The sequence below is a fragment of the Eleginops maclovinus genome, chromosome 20 (genome assembly GCF_036324505.1).
Source record: "Eleginops maclovinus isolate JMC-PN-2008 ecotype Puerto Natales chromosome 20, JC_Emac_rtc_rv5, whole genome shotgun sequence".
Taxonomy (NCBI): domain Eukaryota; kingdom Metazoa; phylum Chordata; class Actinopteri; order Perciformes; family Eleginopidae; genus Eleginops; species Eleginops maclovinus.
In genome coordinates this window covers 8872770-8889834 of record NC_086368.1, presented here as the reverse complement: position 1 = coordinate 8889834, position 17065 = coordinate 8872770, and the positions used below count along the sequence as shown (strand labels likewise).

Genomic DNA, 17065 nt, shown 5'->3' with positions numbered 1-17065 from the left:
AGTTTTATTATAATAAAATAAAATGCAAAAAATGGGATGTGCAAAAGTTTGGGCACCCTTATAAATAGCATTCATTTCAACACCTGTACGGATTTATAGCTGACAGGTTGCTGCACAAAATTGCTTTGATTAGCTCATTAGACCTTCAATTACAAAGACAGGTGGAACCAATCATGAAAAAGGCTATTTAACATAGGTAATAGCTGGCTGTGCCTGGCCTAGGTTCTTTCTTAGGGAGTGGCAAGATGGGGACCTCAAAACAACTCTCCACTGACCTGAAAGCTAAGATAATCCAACATTATAAATTAGGAGAAGGGTACAAAAAATTATCTGACAGGTTTAAACTGTCTGTCTCCACAGTCAGAAACGTAGTTGTGAAATGGAAGGCCACAGGAACAGTCCGTGTGAAGGAAAGATGTGGTAGGCCGACAAAAATAGGGGAAAGGCACAGGCGAAGGATGGTGAAAATGGTCACAGAGAAGCCACAGACCACCTCCAGAGAACTACAACAACATCTGGCTGCTGATGGTGTAGTTGTTCACCGTTCCACAATCCAGCGTACTTTGCACCAGGAAGAGCTCATTGGAAGGGTGATGTGCAAAAAGCCTTTCCTGAGTGTTAATCACAAGAAGAGTCGCATGAGGTATGCAAAAGCACATCTGGACAAGCCAGAAGCATTTTGGAACAAAATACTGTGGTCAGATGAGACCAAGATTGAGTTATTTGGTCATAACATGAACAGGTATGCATGGCGAAAAAAACACACTGCATTCAATGAAAAGAACTTGTTGCCCACTGTAAAATTTGGTGGAGGATCTATCATGTTATGGGGCTGTGTGGCTAGCACAGGTACTGGAAAACTTGTTAAAGTTGAGGGCCACATGAATTCCTTACAGTACCAGGAGATTCTTGACAAGAATGTTCTAGAGTCAGTCACAAAGTTGAAGCTACGCCGGGGTTGGATTTTTCAGCAGGACAATGATCCTAAGCACCGATCAAAATCCACCAAGGAATTCATGCAGAAGCACAGGTACAATGTTCTGGAATGGCCATCCCAGTCCCCAGACCTTAACATCATTGAAAATGTATGGATTTATTTGAAGAAGGCTGTCCATGCACGGAGGCCAAGAAACCTGACTGAACTGGAGACGTTTTGTGTGGAAGAATGGGCCAAAATACCACCTGCCAGGCTTAAGGGACTTGTCTGTGGCTACAGGAGGCGTCTACAGGCCGTTATTGCAGCAAAAGGAGGCAATACTAAATATTAATGGAATTATTTCTTAGGGGTGCCCAAATTTATGCACATGCCTATTTTTGTTTGAATGCACATAAACATGTTTCTGTTTGACCAATAAAAGTTATTTCACTACTGAGATGTTTCTGTTACCATAAGGTATAACATATGTTAAAATGAAGTTGCTGCTTCAAAAGCTCAGCAAGTGACAAACTGATGCAGTGGTTTTCCTAAGGGGTGCCCAAACTTTTGCATACCACTGTATATACATATACACTATTGAAATTTTCCTGGTTGTTTTATTGTTTCTAGAAGGGTTCTGTTTTGAAGAATAATTTCACAGTAATCATTTGCTTTGTATTTCATTTCTATAGCATACGCAATTATGGGTAACTAGTATGATTACTGTAATCAACCATCTTGAAGAATGGCAGACAAATATTATATGCAGAATATTATCCAAATATTATGCTGGATATGGAGCTAATGTGTTTTACCTAATAAAAGCAAATGACTAATGCAATATGCAACGAAATATGCTATACTGTTTTATGATGACACACATATGTAATGACACTTATATATGATGCAAAGCCAAATTAAAACAATTTTCCCAAGAAACTTTGTAGCCGTGCGTGGGGGTTCACACATAGCATATTGGGAAAATGTAGTTTTTCAGAAAAACTGAGACATTTCGTCAACTGTTTGTTTGTTTACAGTGTGTGCAGTAACGTGCTTCAATGAATGAATAGATGTAAATGTATTCATATTTCAGTGCCGATAGTTATAGAATTCAGAATTCCCTCTTGTATGGAAACTATAAAAAGAAAGCAAAAAAGCAGTAGCAGCTGTGACGTACTTTAAGAATGATTGGCGCTCCAGGTTTCTGTTCCAGGACCCCGGACAGACTGAGGGGCTCCAGGTACGGGTTCGGGTAGTAGACGAAGCTCGTGTTGTTGTAGGTGAGCAGAGCCTGGACGTTGTTGAAGACAAAGCCAAACTCGTCCACGTGTTTGATCGTCTCCTGGTCTGTAGTGTACTCTGCCTTCAGAGACGGGGCGAAGCAGCTGATGGTGGTTGTGTTCAGCACTTTGCACACCTGGAGAGGAAAGGAAATCAAGTTTACACACCTTACAGTAAATTACCCACAATCAGACCTTAGATGAGACATGCAGTATTAGAAAAGCCAGACGATACTTATCCTCATACGCATATTCAAAACTCACGGTTTTGTCTGCTGCATGATTAATCATTGCATACATTATTGAAAAACATAAATAATTAATATGCTTACAGGTGAATTATAAGAAGAAGAAATCCTTCAGCAGAATAATTACAAAGGATTTTGTTGGAAATCCTAACTTTAAAACATTGAATATCTTCTAGTTATTGTTCTGAATACATGTTCATAATAATACATTAAGAGTCCCCTGGAATTTCTTAATTCAATTTGCAGATGTCTAGTTTTATGGCCATATGTGGATGGTTTAATATTCTTACTCATTCTTAACATACAGATGTTGAGGATATTATGGAGCCTTCTAATCCTATTCAACGTATGCATCAACATGCACTTAAGTCTCTGTAGTGTTAACCTACATAATATGAGATTAAGGATATACATGTATGATTGTCATTCATGAGCTGTTGCTGTATTCTCTGCATATTAACTTCCTCCCCATCCATATGTTCTCCTGCTGCTCTTGTGTTTTTGACCTTCTGCTTGTGAATATATGGCATCTGCTTTGCTACGGCTAATGCTATAGTACTGACACTAGAGTCATTCATAGACCTGGGTCAGAGGTTAATAGGGGACCATTGACTGTTTTTTATATACCAGTATCTAGCAGAAACTCTATATATGAAGATGATCACTTGCTCCCTCAATGGGATATTCCTCAAACAGGTCTTTGTCACTACTGTTTTAAGTCGTTGGTACTTAATTATTATCAAATAGCTTTCTGTTTTCCTTGCAGTTGTTAAAAAAAATTCTCAATATCCAGCAGATAGTTAAATTCCCCCAGCTTCAGGACAATTTCTAGCTTTAGTCTTTATCTATGCTATTACTAAAAGTTGTTTCAAGTCAATTAACTGCTTTTGTGATCCAAAACACTTTTTTAAGGATTTCCAATGATGTTTTCGAGATATGCACGATGCAGAGACTGCCCTCATTAATTTTTGCAATCACCCTCTTTTAGCATCTGATGTGGGTCAAAGTTCAGTTTTAATCCCCTCAGATCTCCTTGCTGCCAGGGACACCGTAAAACACACAGTTTTAATTGACTGGCTTTAATTCTTGGCTAGCATCATTAATGCACCATTTAATAAGCTTGGGGCATACCTCAAACACAAAACATTGTCTATTTTAAAAACAACTCTTCCGCAAGTATATTTGAAGTTTTCATATGCCTCATCTTGGGTTTCTTATACATCTAAAATACAGATGTTTTCAATAGTCTAAACAAGCCATTAACACTTTCATATCATATTTACCTTGTCTTCTATCTTTGGTTTGAAAAGATGTATTTAAAAAATCGATTTACAGCTGGTACAAGCAATTATCTATAGCTATTACCACTCATCTGGCATCACTTCACTATTTCTATTTTCTCTTCAGAATTGACTTAGAAACATATCGATCTATTTCAAGGCTGAGCTAAAAAAGTTATTTCCAAAAGTTTCAACCCTTTTTCTCAGATCCTCAGGCAATTTCCTGACTTGTCCAAAGTGTAAAAATAGAGGCTAAAGGTGACTGGACTTATGCCACCGGGGCTTCAACACTTTGGAACAATCAATCACTTTGAAAGGACCTGCCTTGCTCCTCAGGCAAGCAGAGTCAGCACTATCAATCACCTCCCAAACCCGAGGTGCACTTTCATGTCAGCTTTTTTTTAAATCTCATTTTGGTATGATCTAAATGCTACCTACCTTCTGTTTATGGGTGGCTTCATTTGTATATCCAAAGCCATGACAAACTACATCCTATTAGATTTTGCAATAGTATTGTAAGCTGTTAATGGTTAATTTGCTCTCCACCTACAGGGTGTTTGATAAAGACACTGGAGGTTTTGTTGTAGGAATATAGTAGTTCTCCTTAAAAATAAATCAGTTCAAACATTATGTTACCATTGGGAGATTGCAGGGGGGCCTATTATGCTTTTGGGCTGGTTTCCCTTTCCTTTAGTGTGTTATATAGGTTGTTGTGCATATAAATGGTCTGCAAAAGTTAAAACCCCTCACGTTCATTCCCACACACTGCCCCTCCCCTGCCTGAAAAGCCTCCATTGGACTCCTTTGTTTACCTCCATAACATAATGAAATCACTATGTAACACTTGCGCTTCTATCGGCTAGCGCTCTGACACATTGTAGGTGATACGCTTAGGGGAGTGACAGACAGAGTGTGAAAAGAGGTGCTGCAGCACAGGCAGTAGGAGAAAAGTAAATACATTTTTGAACATTAAAGTATATAAACATGTCAAAGTAGAGGCACAAAGTACAAATATGAACCTGAAAATGAGCATAACAGGTCCCCCTTAAATCATTTATGAAGATGCTACTACAGACAAGTATGTAAAGGAAAAAAGTATCACATTTACCACAACCATAAATCTACCTTGTTGCTATAGCGATATATCACTGAAGAACACTTTTGACATTTACATCAGCTTAAGTAAGCAAAACCAAAGTTGGAGTGCAGTATATTAGCAGTTGTCTCACTCACATTGACAGATTCATGGCCGGCATATTTGACTCTGACTCGGGGCTCCTGAACTACGTCCAGGTTGGTTCCAGTCACTGTCAGGGTGGTGTGTCCACTGTTTGGAAGAAAGGAAGGAGTTTATTTAGAAGCAAGAAGACTACGGGTCGAACACACACACACGCATGCACATACTGTATGTGCTCCAGGTAGCCAGGTAACATATATGAATGCAAACCAATATTTAATGAGAGCGATGGCCGCAGAGAGAGCGATCTTTTTAACTTTTGCACCCCGCATTTTCCAGAGAAACTGCATTAATGCGGATGTGAGGAGATAGCCGGCATGGTAGCTCTGTCTTTGTTATTGGGCAGGAGAGCCAGATCAAACGGCAAACCAGCTGGCTGCTGTTTTATATTCATCCATGACTGTGAGGCTGGCATAGCATGAATACAGGTGCTGCTTGTTTACATATCTGTGCTCGATGTGATTAAAATAAACAACACTCTCTAATCTTGGTGTAACCTGTGCAGCAGTGTGAGCTTAGAAAACTAGAGTGGAATTGGAAAGTAAGAGAAGGAGAGACAAAGAGTGTGGAAAAACATGAGAGAATGAGGGGAGAAAAAATGGCTTCAGAAAGAGTGGCCGGTCTCGTCAGCCTGACTGAGTGCCAATCCTTCTCTTCTCACACTTCAAAGGGTACCTATAAGCTTGTAGGGCCACATAGTGGGACTGCACATTCATGATGAGGGCTCTTGGTTGCAGCTCCACAAAGCTCCCTCTGTCACCAGGCTGAGGGCCAGGGTGGCTCTGTGAAGTCTAATCTGCAGGGACATAGTGCTGTGTAATCCCAACCCAGACCAAAATAAGTGTACGTTTCTCTAATTAAGCGGACTACACGTAAATCACGCTTCAGATTTGAGCAGATTCCCTTTCTTTGTAATATTTGCAGCATCACATTCCATCACACTAAAATTACATGATTTAGAGCGCCACTGAGCTTAGTAAAAGTTATATTTTGTCATTTATTTTTACATTAGTCATGTTGTTACAAACACTGATTTGATACTGTGAAACAACCTTGTTATAACTGACAACCGCAACATCTAATTGTGTTGCATTTATCTCGCTGTAAACCTGATTAACTGCACAAAATACAGATTGTCATAATCTGCACTTGGCAGGCCAATTTTTTGATGTTTTTATAAAAACTGCTATATATATTATACTGCTAAATTATATGGCTGCCCTGGTCGATTAGCTGACTAATTGGTTGTTTTGGTTTAAGGTGTTTATTATTCATTTTTTTGTGTTATTCTACATGTTTCCTTGAAATGTATGAGCATGTCTCAAGATTTAAAGTAATGTTTTTTCTCCATTCTAATTGTAATTTTACAGATCTGTCAATTACATTGAGAAATCATAGTGTTTTCGAATGTCTTTAGTCTAAGACCGCCTTACTATATAATAAATGTAATGTTAGAAAACAGACGAGACAGATAAATAGACAGATTGTGCCCCTGTATATATTTTGCTCCGTGCAAATTTACTAATGCCCATGTGCGTCATCCTTCTGTCTATGTTTGCCACGCAGTACTACAGACATTATACTTCCTAGAAATACATTTGCAACTTGTGGACAGAGTTTGTTTTGTAACCCTGTATGGGTTTGATGTATATGCCATTACATTTCAAAAATGTAAAACAGAATAAGCAATATGAAGAGCTGCTCGAGTTCCCATTCACACCCTGTTAGAGCCTCCAGGCCTGCTTCATCAAACACGCAACATGCAAGCTGCAATTTGCAAAATGAAATCACTACCTCTTACATTAACTAGTACATGATATCCTACTCCGAACTAACACCATACTTGTAACCCCCAAGCATATGTGAGCACTGTAGGACTGTCGAAGGTGTTCTGTCACCATTTTTTTGACTTTCTTAGGCAATAAGACCACATGTGGCTTTATTCATGGTACGATGATGCGTTGTGTTACCTTGTGATGCTCCACAGGGGTTCAATGCGCTGGACTGTGGGGTCCTCTATGTACTCAAAGGCCAGACTCCCAGGAACGTTGGCTTGGTCGACACTCAAACTGACTGGCACCGGTCCAGCTCTCGTCATGGACGGTGCAGAGAAGCACACGATCTCTGACATGCTCCTCCTGTTGGGAGCATCAAAACAGCAGTTTACACATCCTTTCAATTGTGACTGCCCACTCATTTGTGCGTTTGCATATCCTTCACTTCACATAGTTATGAACCATGCACATTAACATGAGGAAGAGAGGATTCATTACAGTCAGCCCCATCCCTTCCTCTTTACTGACACATTACGGATGGAACACCGTAATTAGAGGGTACTCTAGCTAATGGCTCCTTCGCCTCAACCTCCTGACTCCTACCATGTTAGGCATTTTGAACTTTAAATAGATATCTATAAATACATAGAGAACAATACCTACTGCTGTGGGTCTCGTCACCGCCTTCACAAATCATTATAACGACTTTTCATGTAGCGCATCAACACTTAATTGCATCTTAAGTGTGCTTCTTTAAATAGAGTGATCTTTTACTCCGTTTCGTAGAGATTAAAGTCGGCTTTGATTTTGTGTGCAGGCGCTTTCATTGTCTCTCTTAAGGATTGTAAGATTAAATATCACATTAGGAAGTTGTGTTATAATCAGACTGACCTGTACAGCTCGCAGGTCTGATTCCCAAAGTACACGGTTACTGTGCTTCCAGCTCCCAGGTTCTCCCCGACAATGGTGACCTTGGTTCCCCCAGATTCAGGTCCTCTCCCTGGGGTCAGAGCCAGCATTGAAGGGGTCTATGGAGAACCAAATTTCATTAGGTTTCATTCAACAAATGTCAAACACAGAATTCAGTCTGTCTTTATAATCATCAACTGGCCTTGACTAAAGAAAACACAATGCAGCTAAAAATTAAACTAACAAAACTATTAAAAAAGCAGACTAAAAAGCTTCTTTAGAAAAATAATATGGTTGTTCAAGTATAACATACGCTGGCCGACAGGAGCAAATGCCATACAACTGCCAAAACCACTTCCATTAGGAGAAACTGCAACTACAGAAACTATTCGAATATACTGTAGAAACAAAACTTTTCAAAAATGATCGCAAAGTTATATTTTCTCTATAATCTTGTATTTGCAGTGTTGTTTATGCAGCACTTTTTGCGCATATTTCGTGAATGTTTTCTAAACGCTTTTCGTATGTTGCCAAGTTGGTGAAGATGTTTCTTAATTTGCATGTGTTTTGGCATAATTGTGTTTTTTTATCTGCATTGTTTTTGATACTTGAGCATGATTCTCCTAATGGAAATGTTTTGGGCCGTTGAAGCGTATTTGCACCTGTCCTCCACCGTAATAACCCATACTTAAGCAGACTTAATACTGTGTAATACATAATACTGTGGCCCTTCAAAAGCAAACACAAATCAGTCTTGGCTTGAATGCAATAAACAACATCATACTTTTGATTAGCCATGAAATGAAAATCGTGCAGAAGGTGAACAAGGCATTAGAAATACCTTCGTAATAATGATGAACTCTGTTATGCACAATCTCTTGTACTCAGAAAAAATGAATTGTCTTATTCTATCTCTCTAGTTTATGATTGCAGTGGCTCGGACAAATTAAATTGATTTTCTGGCTTTCTACCTGCAATCACATGTTCAGCCTAATTCATTGCAAACACTTGATGTTTGCTTTGGCACAAATTGCCAAAGTAAATGTTTTTCATAGTCAGAATTACCACAAAGGAGTAGAGCTGGGAGGACTGCGTGCGTAGTTCTGGTCTGCATTCGCCAACGCACAGCTTAACTGGACCTGGAGCACTTCCTTTAGGAGCTGCAGCCATCTCACACACAATCCTGTCAAGACAAAAAGATACAAATACGCAAATGTACTTGCATAAAACAACAGGCGTGCAACAGATTACCATGTATACAAGTAATAACACACGCCAGGCTGCAGAATCACTGAACTGTATCACGTTTGCTATCAATTGCACAAGTGGGAGATGGCCTCTGCTGGCCAGTGTGATTGAAGCAGACTTTCATAGAAGTTGTGGGTCAATACAGAGGGCCATCTTTCTTCCTAATGGGAAACCTATAACAGCAATATAACTCAAATGATAAACTGCACCCCTCCCCATCTCCAGCACGATTGCCACCCACCATTACCTCCGGTTGCCATGACAACCTAGGGGTTTCTTCAATAAATCAGTATTTCCTGTCAGGTCAATAAGATAAAGTGTGCCATGAATAAGTCATTATAGCAACTGACCCCATGCTGAAATTAATGGTTGTAACAGTTGTAATGCCGTGTTTTAAAGCACTGCGTGCCGAATGAATGGCCCTGCAAATGCACTCCTCTGCGCAAGGAACTCTGCTTTCCCCCTTTTACAATGTGAGCACCCAATGAATCCTCTCTGCCCATCCCCTCTATTCATACATCACGAGAGTTTTCCAATTTTCTGCTGGCATGTTCTTTTCCTTTTCCTTTTTCTCCTGTTTTTACAAGGATATAAATAAAGTCCCTGCAGCCAGAGCCCAATCGCATTACATGGCTGTGAGAGAAACACATGGCTAACAGATTGTCCCTCCAGTCAGCGACATGCAGCGCATTTCAATTACAGCTGTGCCTACAGCCTCATAACGACAACGACACAAAGACTGTCTCTACCTTTGGCTGTGACTACACCACAGCAATGCAAAGCTCACCCCCCCACCCACAATCCTACAACCTGATGAGGCATCTCTGGGCTCAAGCCTATTCACAGATTCTGTTGGTGACTGTGAGAAAAAATGGTGCAAGAGAGGAAAAGAGATTTTTTTTTGCTTCTGTTTGCATCTGTACTGTATGCCTGTGTACAGTACAGTAGGATTTCATGTGTGTCTGGGCAGGGGAGGGGAGGAGTCTCTCTTACTGTTCTGCAGTAATGTATCCCTCCTCCTGTGGGGTGCACTGCATACCCGCCACCTCCACGTTTCCCTCCAGCTCAGAAAAGGACAGACCCAGGTTCAGGCCCTGGATGGTGATCAGAGTGCCCCCCTCCACAGGACCTGCCACTGGGCTCACCTACATAGGAAGAACAATAAAGTGATGATGAAGACAGGATTTGACATACAGCGATAGATATGACCTCATGCTTGTGGTTTGTCCACTGACTGTTAAACATGCATGTTCAGTTAAACCAAATCAAATCAATTGTTGTTTATATAGCACTTTTCATACACAAAGGTAAATCAAAGTGCTTCACAAACCAAACGCATAGATAATTAAAAATAAATAAAAACTATAACCCTATAACCCTAACCCTGGGTCTCCAGGTCTGGGATGCTGTTCCACAATCAGGGGCCGAAAAAATAGAAAGAAGCTTCACCGTGTGCCTTAAAGTCAATATCATGTTTAGATTTATATGCAAGAGTTTCCAGTATTGGAGAATGATGTGCCATAACGAGAGCTTAACTCCAGAATGATTATTAATTGTAATTTGCTGCTGTTTTATTTGAGAATCACACAGTGTAAATGGTTCTCCCAACCCAAGAGGAATATAATTATGGTGAAACACTAATTCTGTATAAGCCGCGGTCAGACATGGGACTAGTACTTGCTCAAAATATAAATTCTTAGCTGCTATAGGACAAAAACGCTTGATGTCAAATTGTATTTTCCTAGCTAAAACATTAGCTTAATGTGAGAGTGCTATGTCAAAGGCAACTGGGCGTTTTTTTTTAGATGTTCTATTGTTTTAGATTCTTTCAGTAATCTAAGCTAAGTCCAGCTGCTTGTGTTTTAGCACTTCTACATGACCTTAACGACTGAGGTTCTCCACAGAGTCTTCCCACACTCTTCATGTAAACTCTATGTAAACATCAAGTAGATTTACCGTAAGTCACATTCTGAAGGGGTTATTCAAAAAGCCTTAAAATCCACCATAATTCAAACTAAACTTTAATGAATAATGCATTGTATAAAAAAAACCTTGAGAAACCTTTTTCCCAGCGTAAACTTAACCACCACGGCAGGAAACGTCCGGACCTGCAGAGCAGAACAGGAGTAACTCTCCCTCGACCCAGCAGCACTGGGTAGTTGATGCATTCTGCTGCAGCTCCTTCAGGAACACTAATAATGTGACGGGAACATCAAAGGCTTGCGGCTCTTTGAAGTGGAAGAGCCTGGCATCTCTGTGCCTGACCCACTGTGCCTCATTCAAGAGAATGAACAGGAGTTTGTGACATAAAAGATCCATCACCACTCTCTAAACAGACTGAAACCGTTTAGCTGTCAAGCACTTTAGGTAGCCGCCCGGCGTGGGATAGAATGTGAGATATCTAGGTATACAGGCACTTGGATAGGATATTTGAAGGTGGTCAAAGATACATATTGTGTTTTCTACCAAGAGTAACAGGAATAGCCTTGCTCAAGGGCTCAGAACCCCACAAAACTGCCTAAGGGGAACTGTACTATACAAGGAGATGCATGGTTGAAGAAACAGGCTTCAAACTGGACATTTATGGACAGTCCCGATTTTTATCTTGGGCATTTTGTCCCCGATCAATAAGGAACAGTAGATCTTAAATGTTTCGCAAAGCTAATGTTATTAGCCTTTCACTAAATATGCGTACTGTAGGAACAAAGCCATGGTATTTGCTCTTTAGAAATCTTGTTTATTCTCACAAAACTACGCATCAATCCTAACCTCAGGTCAACTCAGCTGTTACTGTCACAAGAAGGAACCATGGTGACACTAATCTACTCAGTTGGCAGCCAGACTGAGTGAAATAAAGAAGTTTCATTCATTTTAACAACCTGCTTCACCTTGGTTTCTGTGTCAGACACTTCTTTGACTTCAGTCAGTGAAATTGGCTTTTTTTTATCGTTAACAAAAAAAACAACTAAACTAGGCTTTGACTTACTGACATCTTGAACTTCAAAGTATCCGAACAAGTTCTTGCAATGTCATGATCGCTTCCATCTGGTTTGCCAAGTTCAAGACTAAATAAAAATGAAATATTAAGTTCAAGAAATCCAGGCTTTTGAAAGAAGAACAAAAGGTCACATTGCTGCTCTGTTGTTTTAATTGCCATGACTAAGAAAAGTGTATAAGACTACCAACCCCAGAAGCTGCTTATTTGAAATAAAATGACTTTCTGAGTAAAAAGAAGTTCAAATCCCACAGTTGAAATGCACATTGTATTTCAGTCTGGGTGACTGACTGACTGACTGACTGACTGACTGGGCAACAGCCAACAAAAACAAACAAACAACTGACCTCAGTAATGCGTGGGTTGGTACACTTGACATTCCTGGCAGAAAGGTCTAGCCAACGGCTAGCGTAGGGAGAGATGGGAGGACAGTGCTGCTTCATAGTGCATCGGCCCTCGCCGCTACACCAGCCACACTGAAACTTCCTGTCTGCCCGCAGACACATGCCACAGCTGTCCCGCTGGGCGCTGCACTTGTAGAGATGCACTGTGGGAAAACACATAAGACAGTTTTAACACCAAGTATTTTTTTCACATTTCAATATCGATGTTTCTGAAGAATATGCCTGTATGCCTATAAATAGGTTGTATAAGCCAATGTCAACCATAGATTATTCTGTGAAAACACCAGCAGGTAGTCATGTTATAATTTGATTTAAAGAGGCTCTATTAACACACATACTCTGATATTTATGCCTATATAAAGTAACTTCCCTAAGTAATGACGAGGCTTGTTGAAATTCATGGCAATCTCCGTTTATATCCATGACTAAGTAGATGTATTTATTGCACAGCCCACAATGACAACTGACAAACAGCTTTTCTTGGATGCTGACGGAGAGGAAAACAAGAGCAGCTGTGAGAGCCAAACAGAGCAAATATGAAGATTCATCCTTCACCCCTCCAGGCACACAAGTGATTGGGTGCTTTTCGTTAACAGTCCTTGCTATTGTGAACTTTCTCTCAAGGCCCTTTGGGAACATCGAAGCAGTCTCTATGACCCATATATCCCCTGTGGATTGAGTGCTTTACACTTCTTTGGCCTGTCAGTGATGGATGGCAGAGGCACCTTTAATCTTCTCGGGATTGTCAATGATGAAATTGCCGTTCCATACGATGGAGAGGTCCACTGCCAGGTCACTGATCTTCACACCCTCGTACATGTACTGAAAAGCAGAAAACAGAGAATGAGGGAGTGTGCCGTAAGTGGATCCAGAAAAAGAGAAAGTTAAAGCGAGAGAGAGGATGGAGTTAAAAAAAAAAAATGATACAGACAGAGTGGAGGAAAATGAGAGGGATGAAAGGGCAGAAGAAGACGAGGCTTTTAACCATCTGTCATTTCTGCCATGGTTGTCTGCTCCTCTCCTCTTTGACATGTGGGGACGCAAACCCTGGCTGGGGTGGCTGATCATCCACATCTGAGGAATATGGCCTTTTCATTTATTGTCACAGAGTAGCAAGGTATGCTTTGCATGGAAATATAGCCTGTGATTTGCATTCTGCAACAAAAACCTCCCGTGTTCATCCCAAACCTGGGACTATCCGTATGTCAAAGTCATCACATTCACGGTGGGTGAACACCTAGATGTTAGTCAGACAATTTATCTTGGAGACAAGGTTGTATTGAAGTAATGGTTTTCCATTCTTTACGCTTAAACCAAACCTTTCCTTTATTCTTTCTTGTCTTCCTTTCCTGTCAGTCTTCTATCCCTCAAATGCTTTCCAACTTACCTTATCAATCTCGCTTTCCCTTTCCAATACTTTTTCCTCAGTGTGCTCAACACCTCAGGCGGTATTCACTGATGTACCCTATGTACCTTGCCTACACAGCATCCAAGCTGTCTGCCTCATTTGACAGCTGTGAGACTCCCACTGGGAGTGTTTGAGGTCATACCGAGCTGTTCTGGCACTGCACGCTGGTGCTGTTGAAGCGCAGCGCCGTGACACGGTGCCTGACACCCTGCACATGCACCACGCACTCGTAGCCCCGCTGGCCCGACTGCGGCTGGGGAAGGTTACGGGCCCTAAGGGTGATGGGTCGGACCTCACCGGCCGGAAGGAGAATCTCCCCAGAGTGAAGGAGCTGGGGGCAGTCCTGTGAAAGCAGAATGCAAAATCATGTAATTGTAAGGAAACATGCTTTTGTTCAGGTTGTCCAATGTCCATGTTGCCATGCCTTAATGATAAGCCATGCATGCAGTGAATAGTATTTAATAACTAGTTTTCGCTTCAGATATTAAGATATCTTATGTATTTATCCATTATACACTAGCTGTGTATGTGCATCTATCTTTCTCTCTACTATGTTATCTGAGTTAATACATGCCACAGTTATATAAACATGAAGGACTCATGTAACACAGGGATTAATGGGGCAAACAAATTGCTAATCCAAATATAATTTGCATTCATATGCCACATATTACACTTTCCACTGTAAAGTACACCATGTTAGAAGATTTATCTAATATTTTTTTATCTGTGGTAAAGTCAATAGTATTTTCTTTGCTCTCAGTGGCCCGATCACTGTTATTGAGCCACTCTATAGCGGTGTCACTCTCGGGTTGGCAATGACACTCAGTCAGTCCAACACCCATTTGATTCAGACTCAAATATCTAAACTATCTGGATGGGTATTTTGTATGAATATCCATGGCACCCGTAGATCACGGTAATAGTGTATTGATAATCCTCTGACCTTTAATCAAGACCAATCAGCAGGTCAAAGTTCTCACTTATTCAGTAAAATGTCAAAAAAAATACTGTTTTACTCGATATTTGTGGTTTCTAAAAGATAAATCTTTGTGACTTTGTTAATTGCCTGACTTTTACCTCTAGCACCACCATGAGGTTAAATGAAGTAGTTTTCAATAACAGTTTTAACTATTTAGCATCTTGCTATGACATTTGGTACATCCATTCATGTCCCTCTCAGGAAAAAACCATGATCCCCTTTTCACATCCCCATCATCAGTTTAGAAAGTTAGCATGTGATGCTAGCATTTAGCTCAAATCCCCATTAACCCTCTAGAGCTTCTAGCAGAGCTGTATACTCCTCGTCTGCTTGATTCTTTAGTGGAGCTATACCTTTACATCTCGATCAATGGATTGTGTGTCTGAGGTAAAAGTGTCACACAGCAATAGATTAATGGTGCTCTTGAAAGCTACACTTTAATCAGCTAATGAGATTGTAACGCTCTAAAAGGGAATGTACATTACCTCTGAGGCGTTGACTCTGCCCTCCTGGAAGGAACAGCTGCTGGGGTCGTGGGTGCACAGGTTGCGATATTTACACCAATGACAGCGAAATGTGCTGTTCACACAGGAAAGACACCTGAAGGAGGAAATTAATGCATAACTTAATGGCATGCAACATTAAAATAATGCCTCTTGTTTATTGAGTTGCTCTGCATTTACATAGCATATTAAAAGAAGAATTAATCCTTCTTACAGCTACACCCTCCTCTCCTGGGTGAAGAGGATTTAAAGAGAAGACTGATAAAGGATTAAGCTTGTTGTTGAATTTATCATTCCAGTGTGTTTCATTGAAAGATCAGATGTCCCATTTTCCATTTTGCAGACAGCAAAGAATGGTAGTCTTTTTCTCGGAGATGACAATATATGACCCTTATTGTGAAGTCATTTCAGGAAAGTTCCATTCAAGTGCTTCTGTCATTGAAGCACTGTTTAGCAATGAAAAGTACAAATTAAACAGTGTTACATAATAAGATGTACTGGGAATACCTGTCCTTGTACTGAGATTTCATTGTGCATTGAAGTTTTTTTAACAAACGCTTGCCTTTTTTAGCTTTTGGATTTCCTTTATATTCACATTTTTGACTTCAATACAAACAGTACATTTAACCCGTCCAATTCTGGATTATCAACAAAAACATGAATGAAATGGAAAATGGAATATTTGATGGGTAGAATTGCACAACACATTGGCTTTGATTCAGTGAACTGCAGCCAACGGTCAGTTATGGATTACAGTTGAGCTGAAGCAACTCTGTTGGACTGGATTTAATCCATCTCGTTCAGCAAACAGGGAGCTGCATTTCCATACAACTTTGGGTGTAGAACTGGGAGATAAAAAGATGAGAGAACCGAGATGTGGTGCACAGCTGTTGATAAACCAAACAAAGCAATTGGAAAGCTGAAAATTGAGCATGTCCTATTTTCCTGTTGGGGGTAACGCAGGCTTGGCTGTGTATAATAGAAGTGTACCACTGTGCAGAAAACAGATCTATGCATTTTCAAAGTGTGTTCTCCTGAATTTGGTCATGCAATAAAATGAAACCCTGAGGAAACTATAAACCACTAGCAGAACTCCAATACTGCGGCTCACAGCGAGCTACAAATGTCAATAATTGCAGTGCAGCACCATTACATTTTGATATTAATTAGCTGCCCAAGGGAGGGGGGGGTGTGTGTGTGTGTGTGTGTGTGTGTGTGAGATATATATTTGGGGGGGTCTGGTATTAATAGAACTGGACTGGCAGGGTGCTGCAGACACTGGATAATTAATTATGGAGGGTGATGTGTTGCTTATGTGATGGTGGTAGTGGTGGAGGAAGAGGTGCTGGGTAAGGAGTGTGTTTGAAATATTAATGACAGGAGTTCACAGGGTCGCTCCGCATCTAATGGAGGCCGTATTGGTACAGGGCAGATGTGATGAGCTCCCGACTGTTTCTCTCTAATGGCTTAATATGGTTGTATTAGGGCATTCATGTCACAGTCAAAGTGCGCTTTGAATAGGTGGCGTGTGCGTCCACTGTAGGCTAATTTCCAGGGTTTGGCTATGAAAACACCATTCAATCAAGTGTTCCATTCTAGAGGGAACTTATTCTACGTCCCTGTATTACATTTTAAGTTTTCATCTTTCTGTATAATTTATAGCACAGTCAAAGGTTAGTAAAGGTCGGCAACACCTAAAAAAAGTAAGGAAATTTGACTTTTCCTCTGAACTATTACACAAAAGTAAAACTCTAATGATAAGGTCTTTAAAGTTATTCATTCAACATTGTATAAGTTGGCCTTTCCAGAGCTTTGTGAAGCTATGAGAACTCTGAAAGTGCTGTGCCACTGACATCTTTTAAAGCTGACAAATGCTGGTA

At 40.5% G+C, this 17065-nt stretch overlaps 1 protein-coding gene across 1 annotated transcript in view; it reads right to left on the bottom strand.

Annotated features, from left to right (window-relative positions):
* Positions 1 to 17065, bottom strand: part of LOC134883541 (plexin-A2-like) — a 74022-nt gene that overhangs the window by 16070 nt on the left and 40887 nt on the right. Inside the window, exons 9-18 of the mRNA XM_063911941.1 lie at positions 15168 to 15282; positions 13843 to 14043; positions 13018 to 13114; positions 12236 to 12435; positions 9887 to 10038; positions 8711 to 8828; positions 7628 to 7764; positions 6932 to 7099; positions 4958 to 5051; positions 2094 to 2333 (exon numbers count right to left, since the gene is read on the bottom strand). Coding sequence (XP_063768011.1) covers positions 2094 to 2333; positions 4958 to 5051; positions 6932 to 7099; positions 7628 to 7764; positions 8711 to 8828; positions 9887 to 10038; positions 12236 to 12435; positions 13018 to 13114; positions 13843 to 14043; positions 15168 to 15282 — 1522 coding nt within the window. The remainder of the gene's footprint in view (positions 1 to 2093; positions 2334 to 4957; positions 5052 to 6931; positions 7100 to 7627; positions 7765 to 8710; positions 8829 to 9886; positions 10039 to 12235; positions 12436 to 13017; positions 13115 to 13842; positions 14044 to 15167; positions 15283 to 17065) is intronic.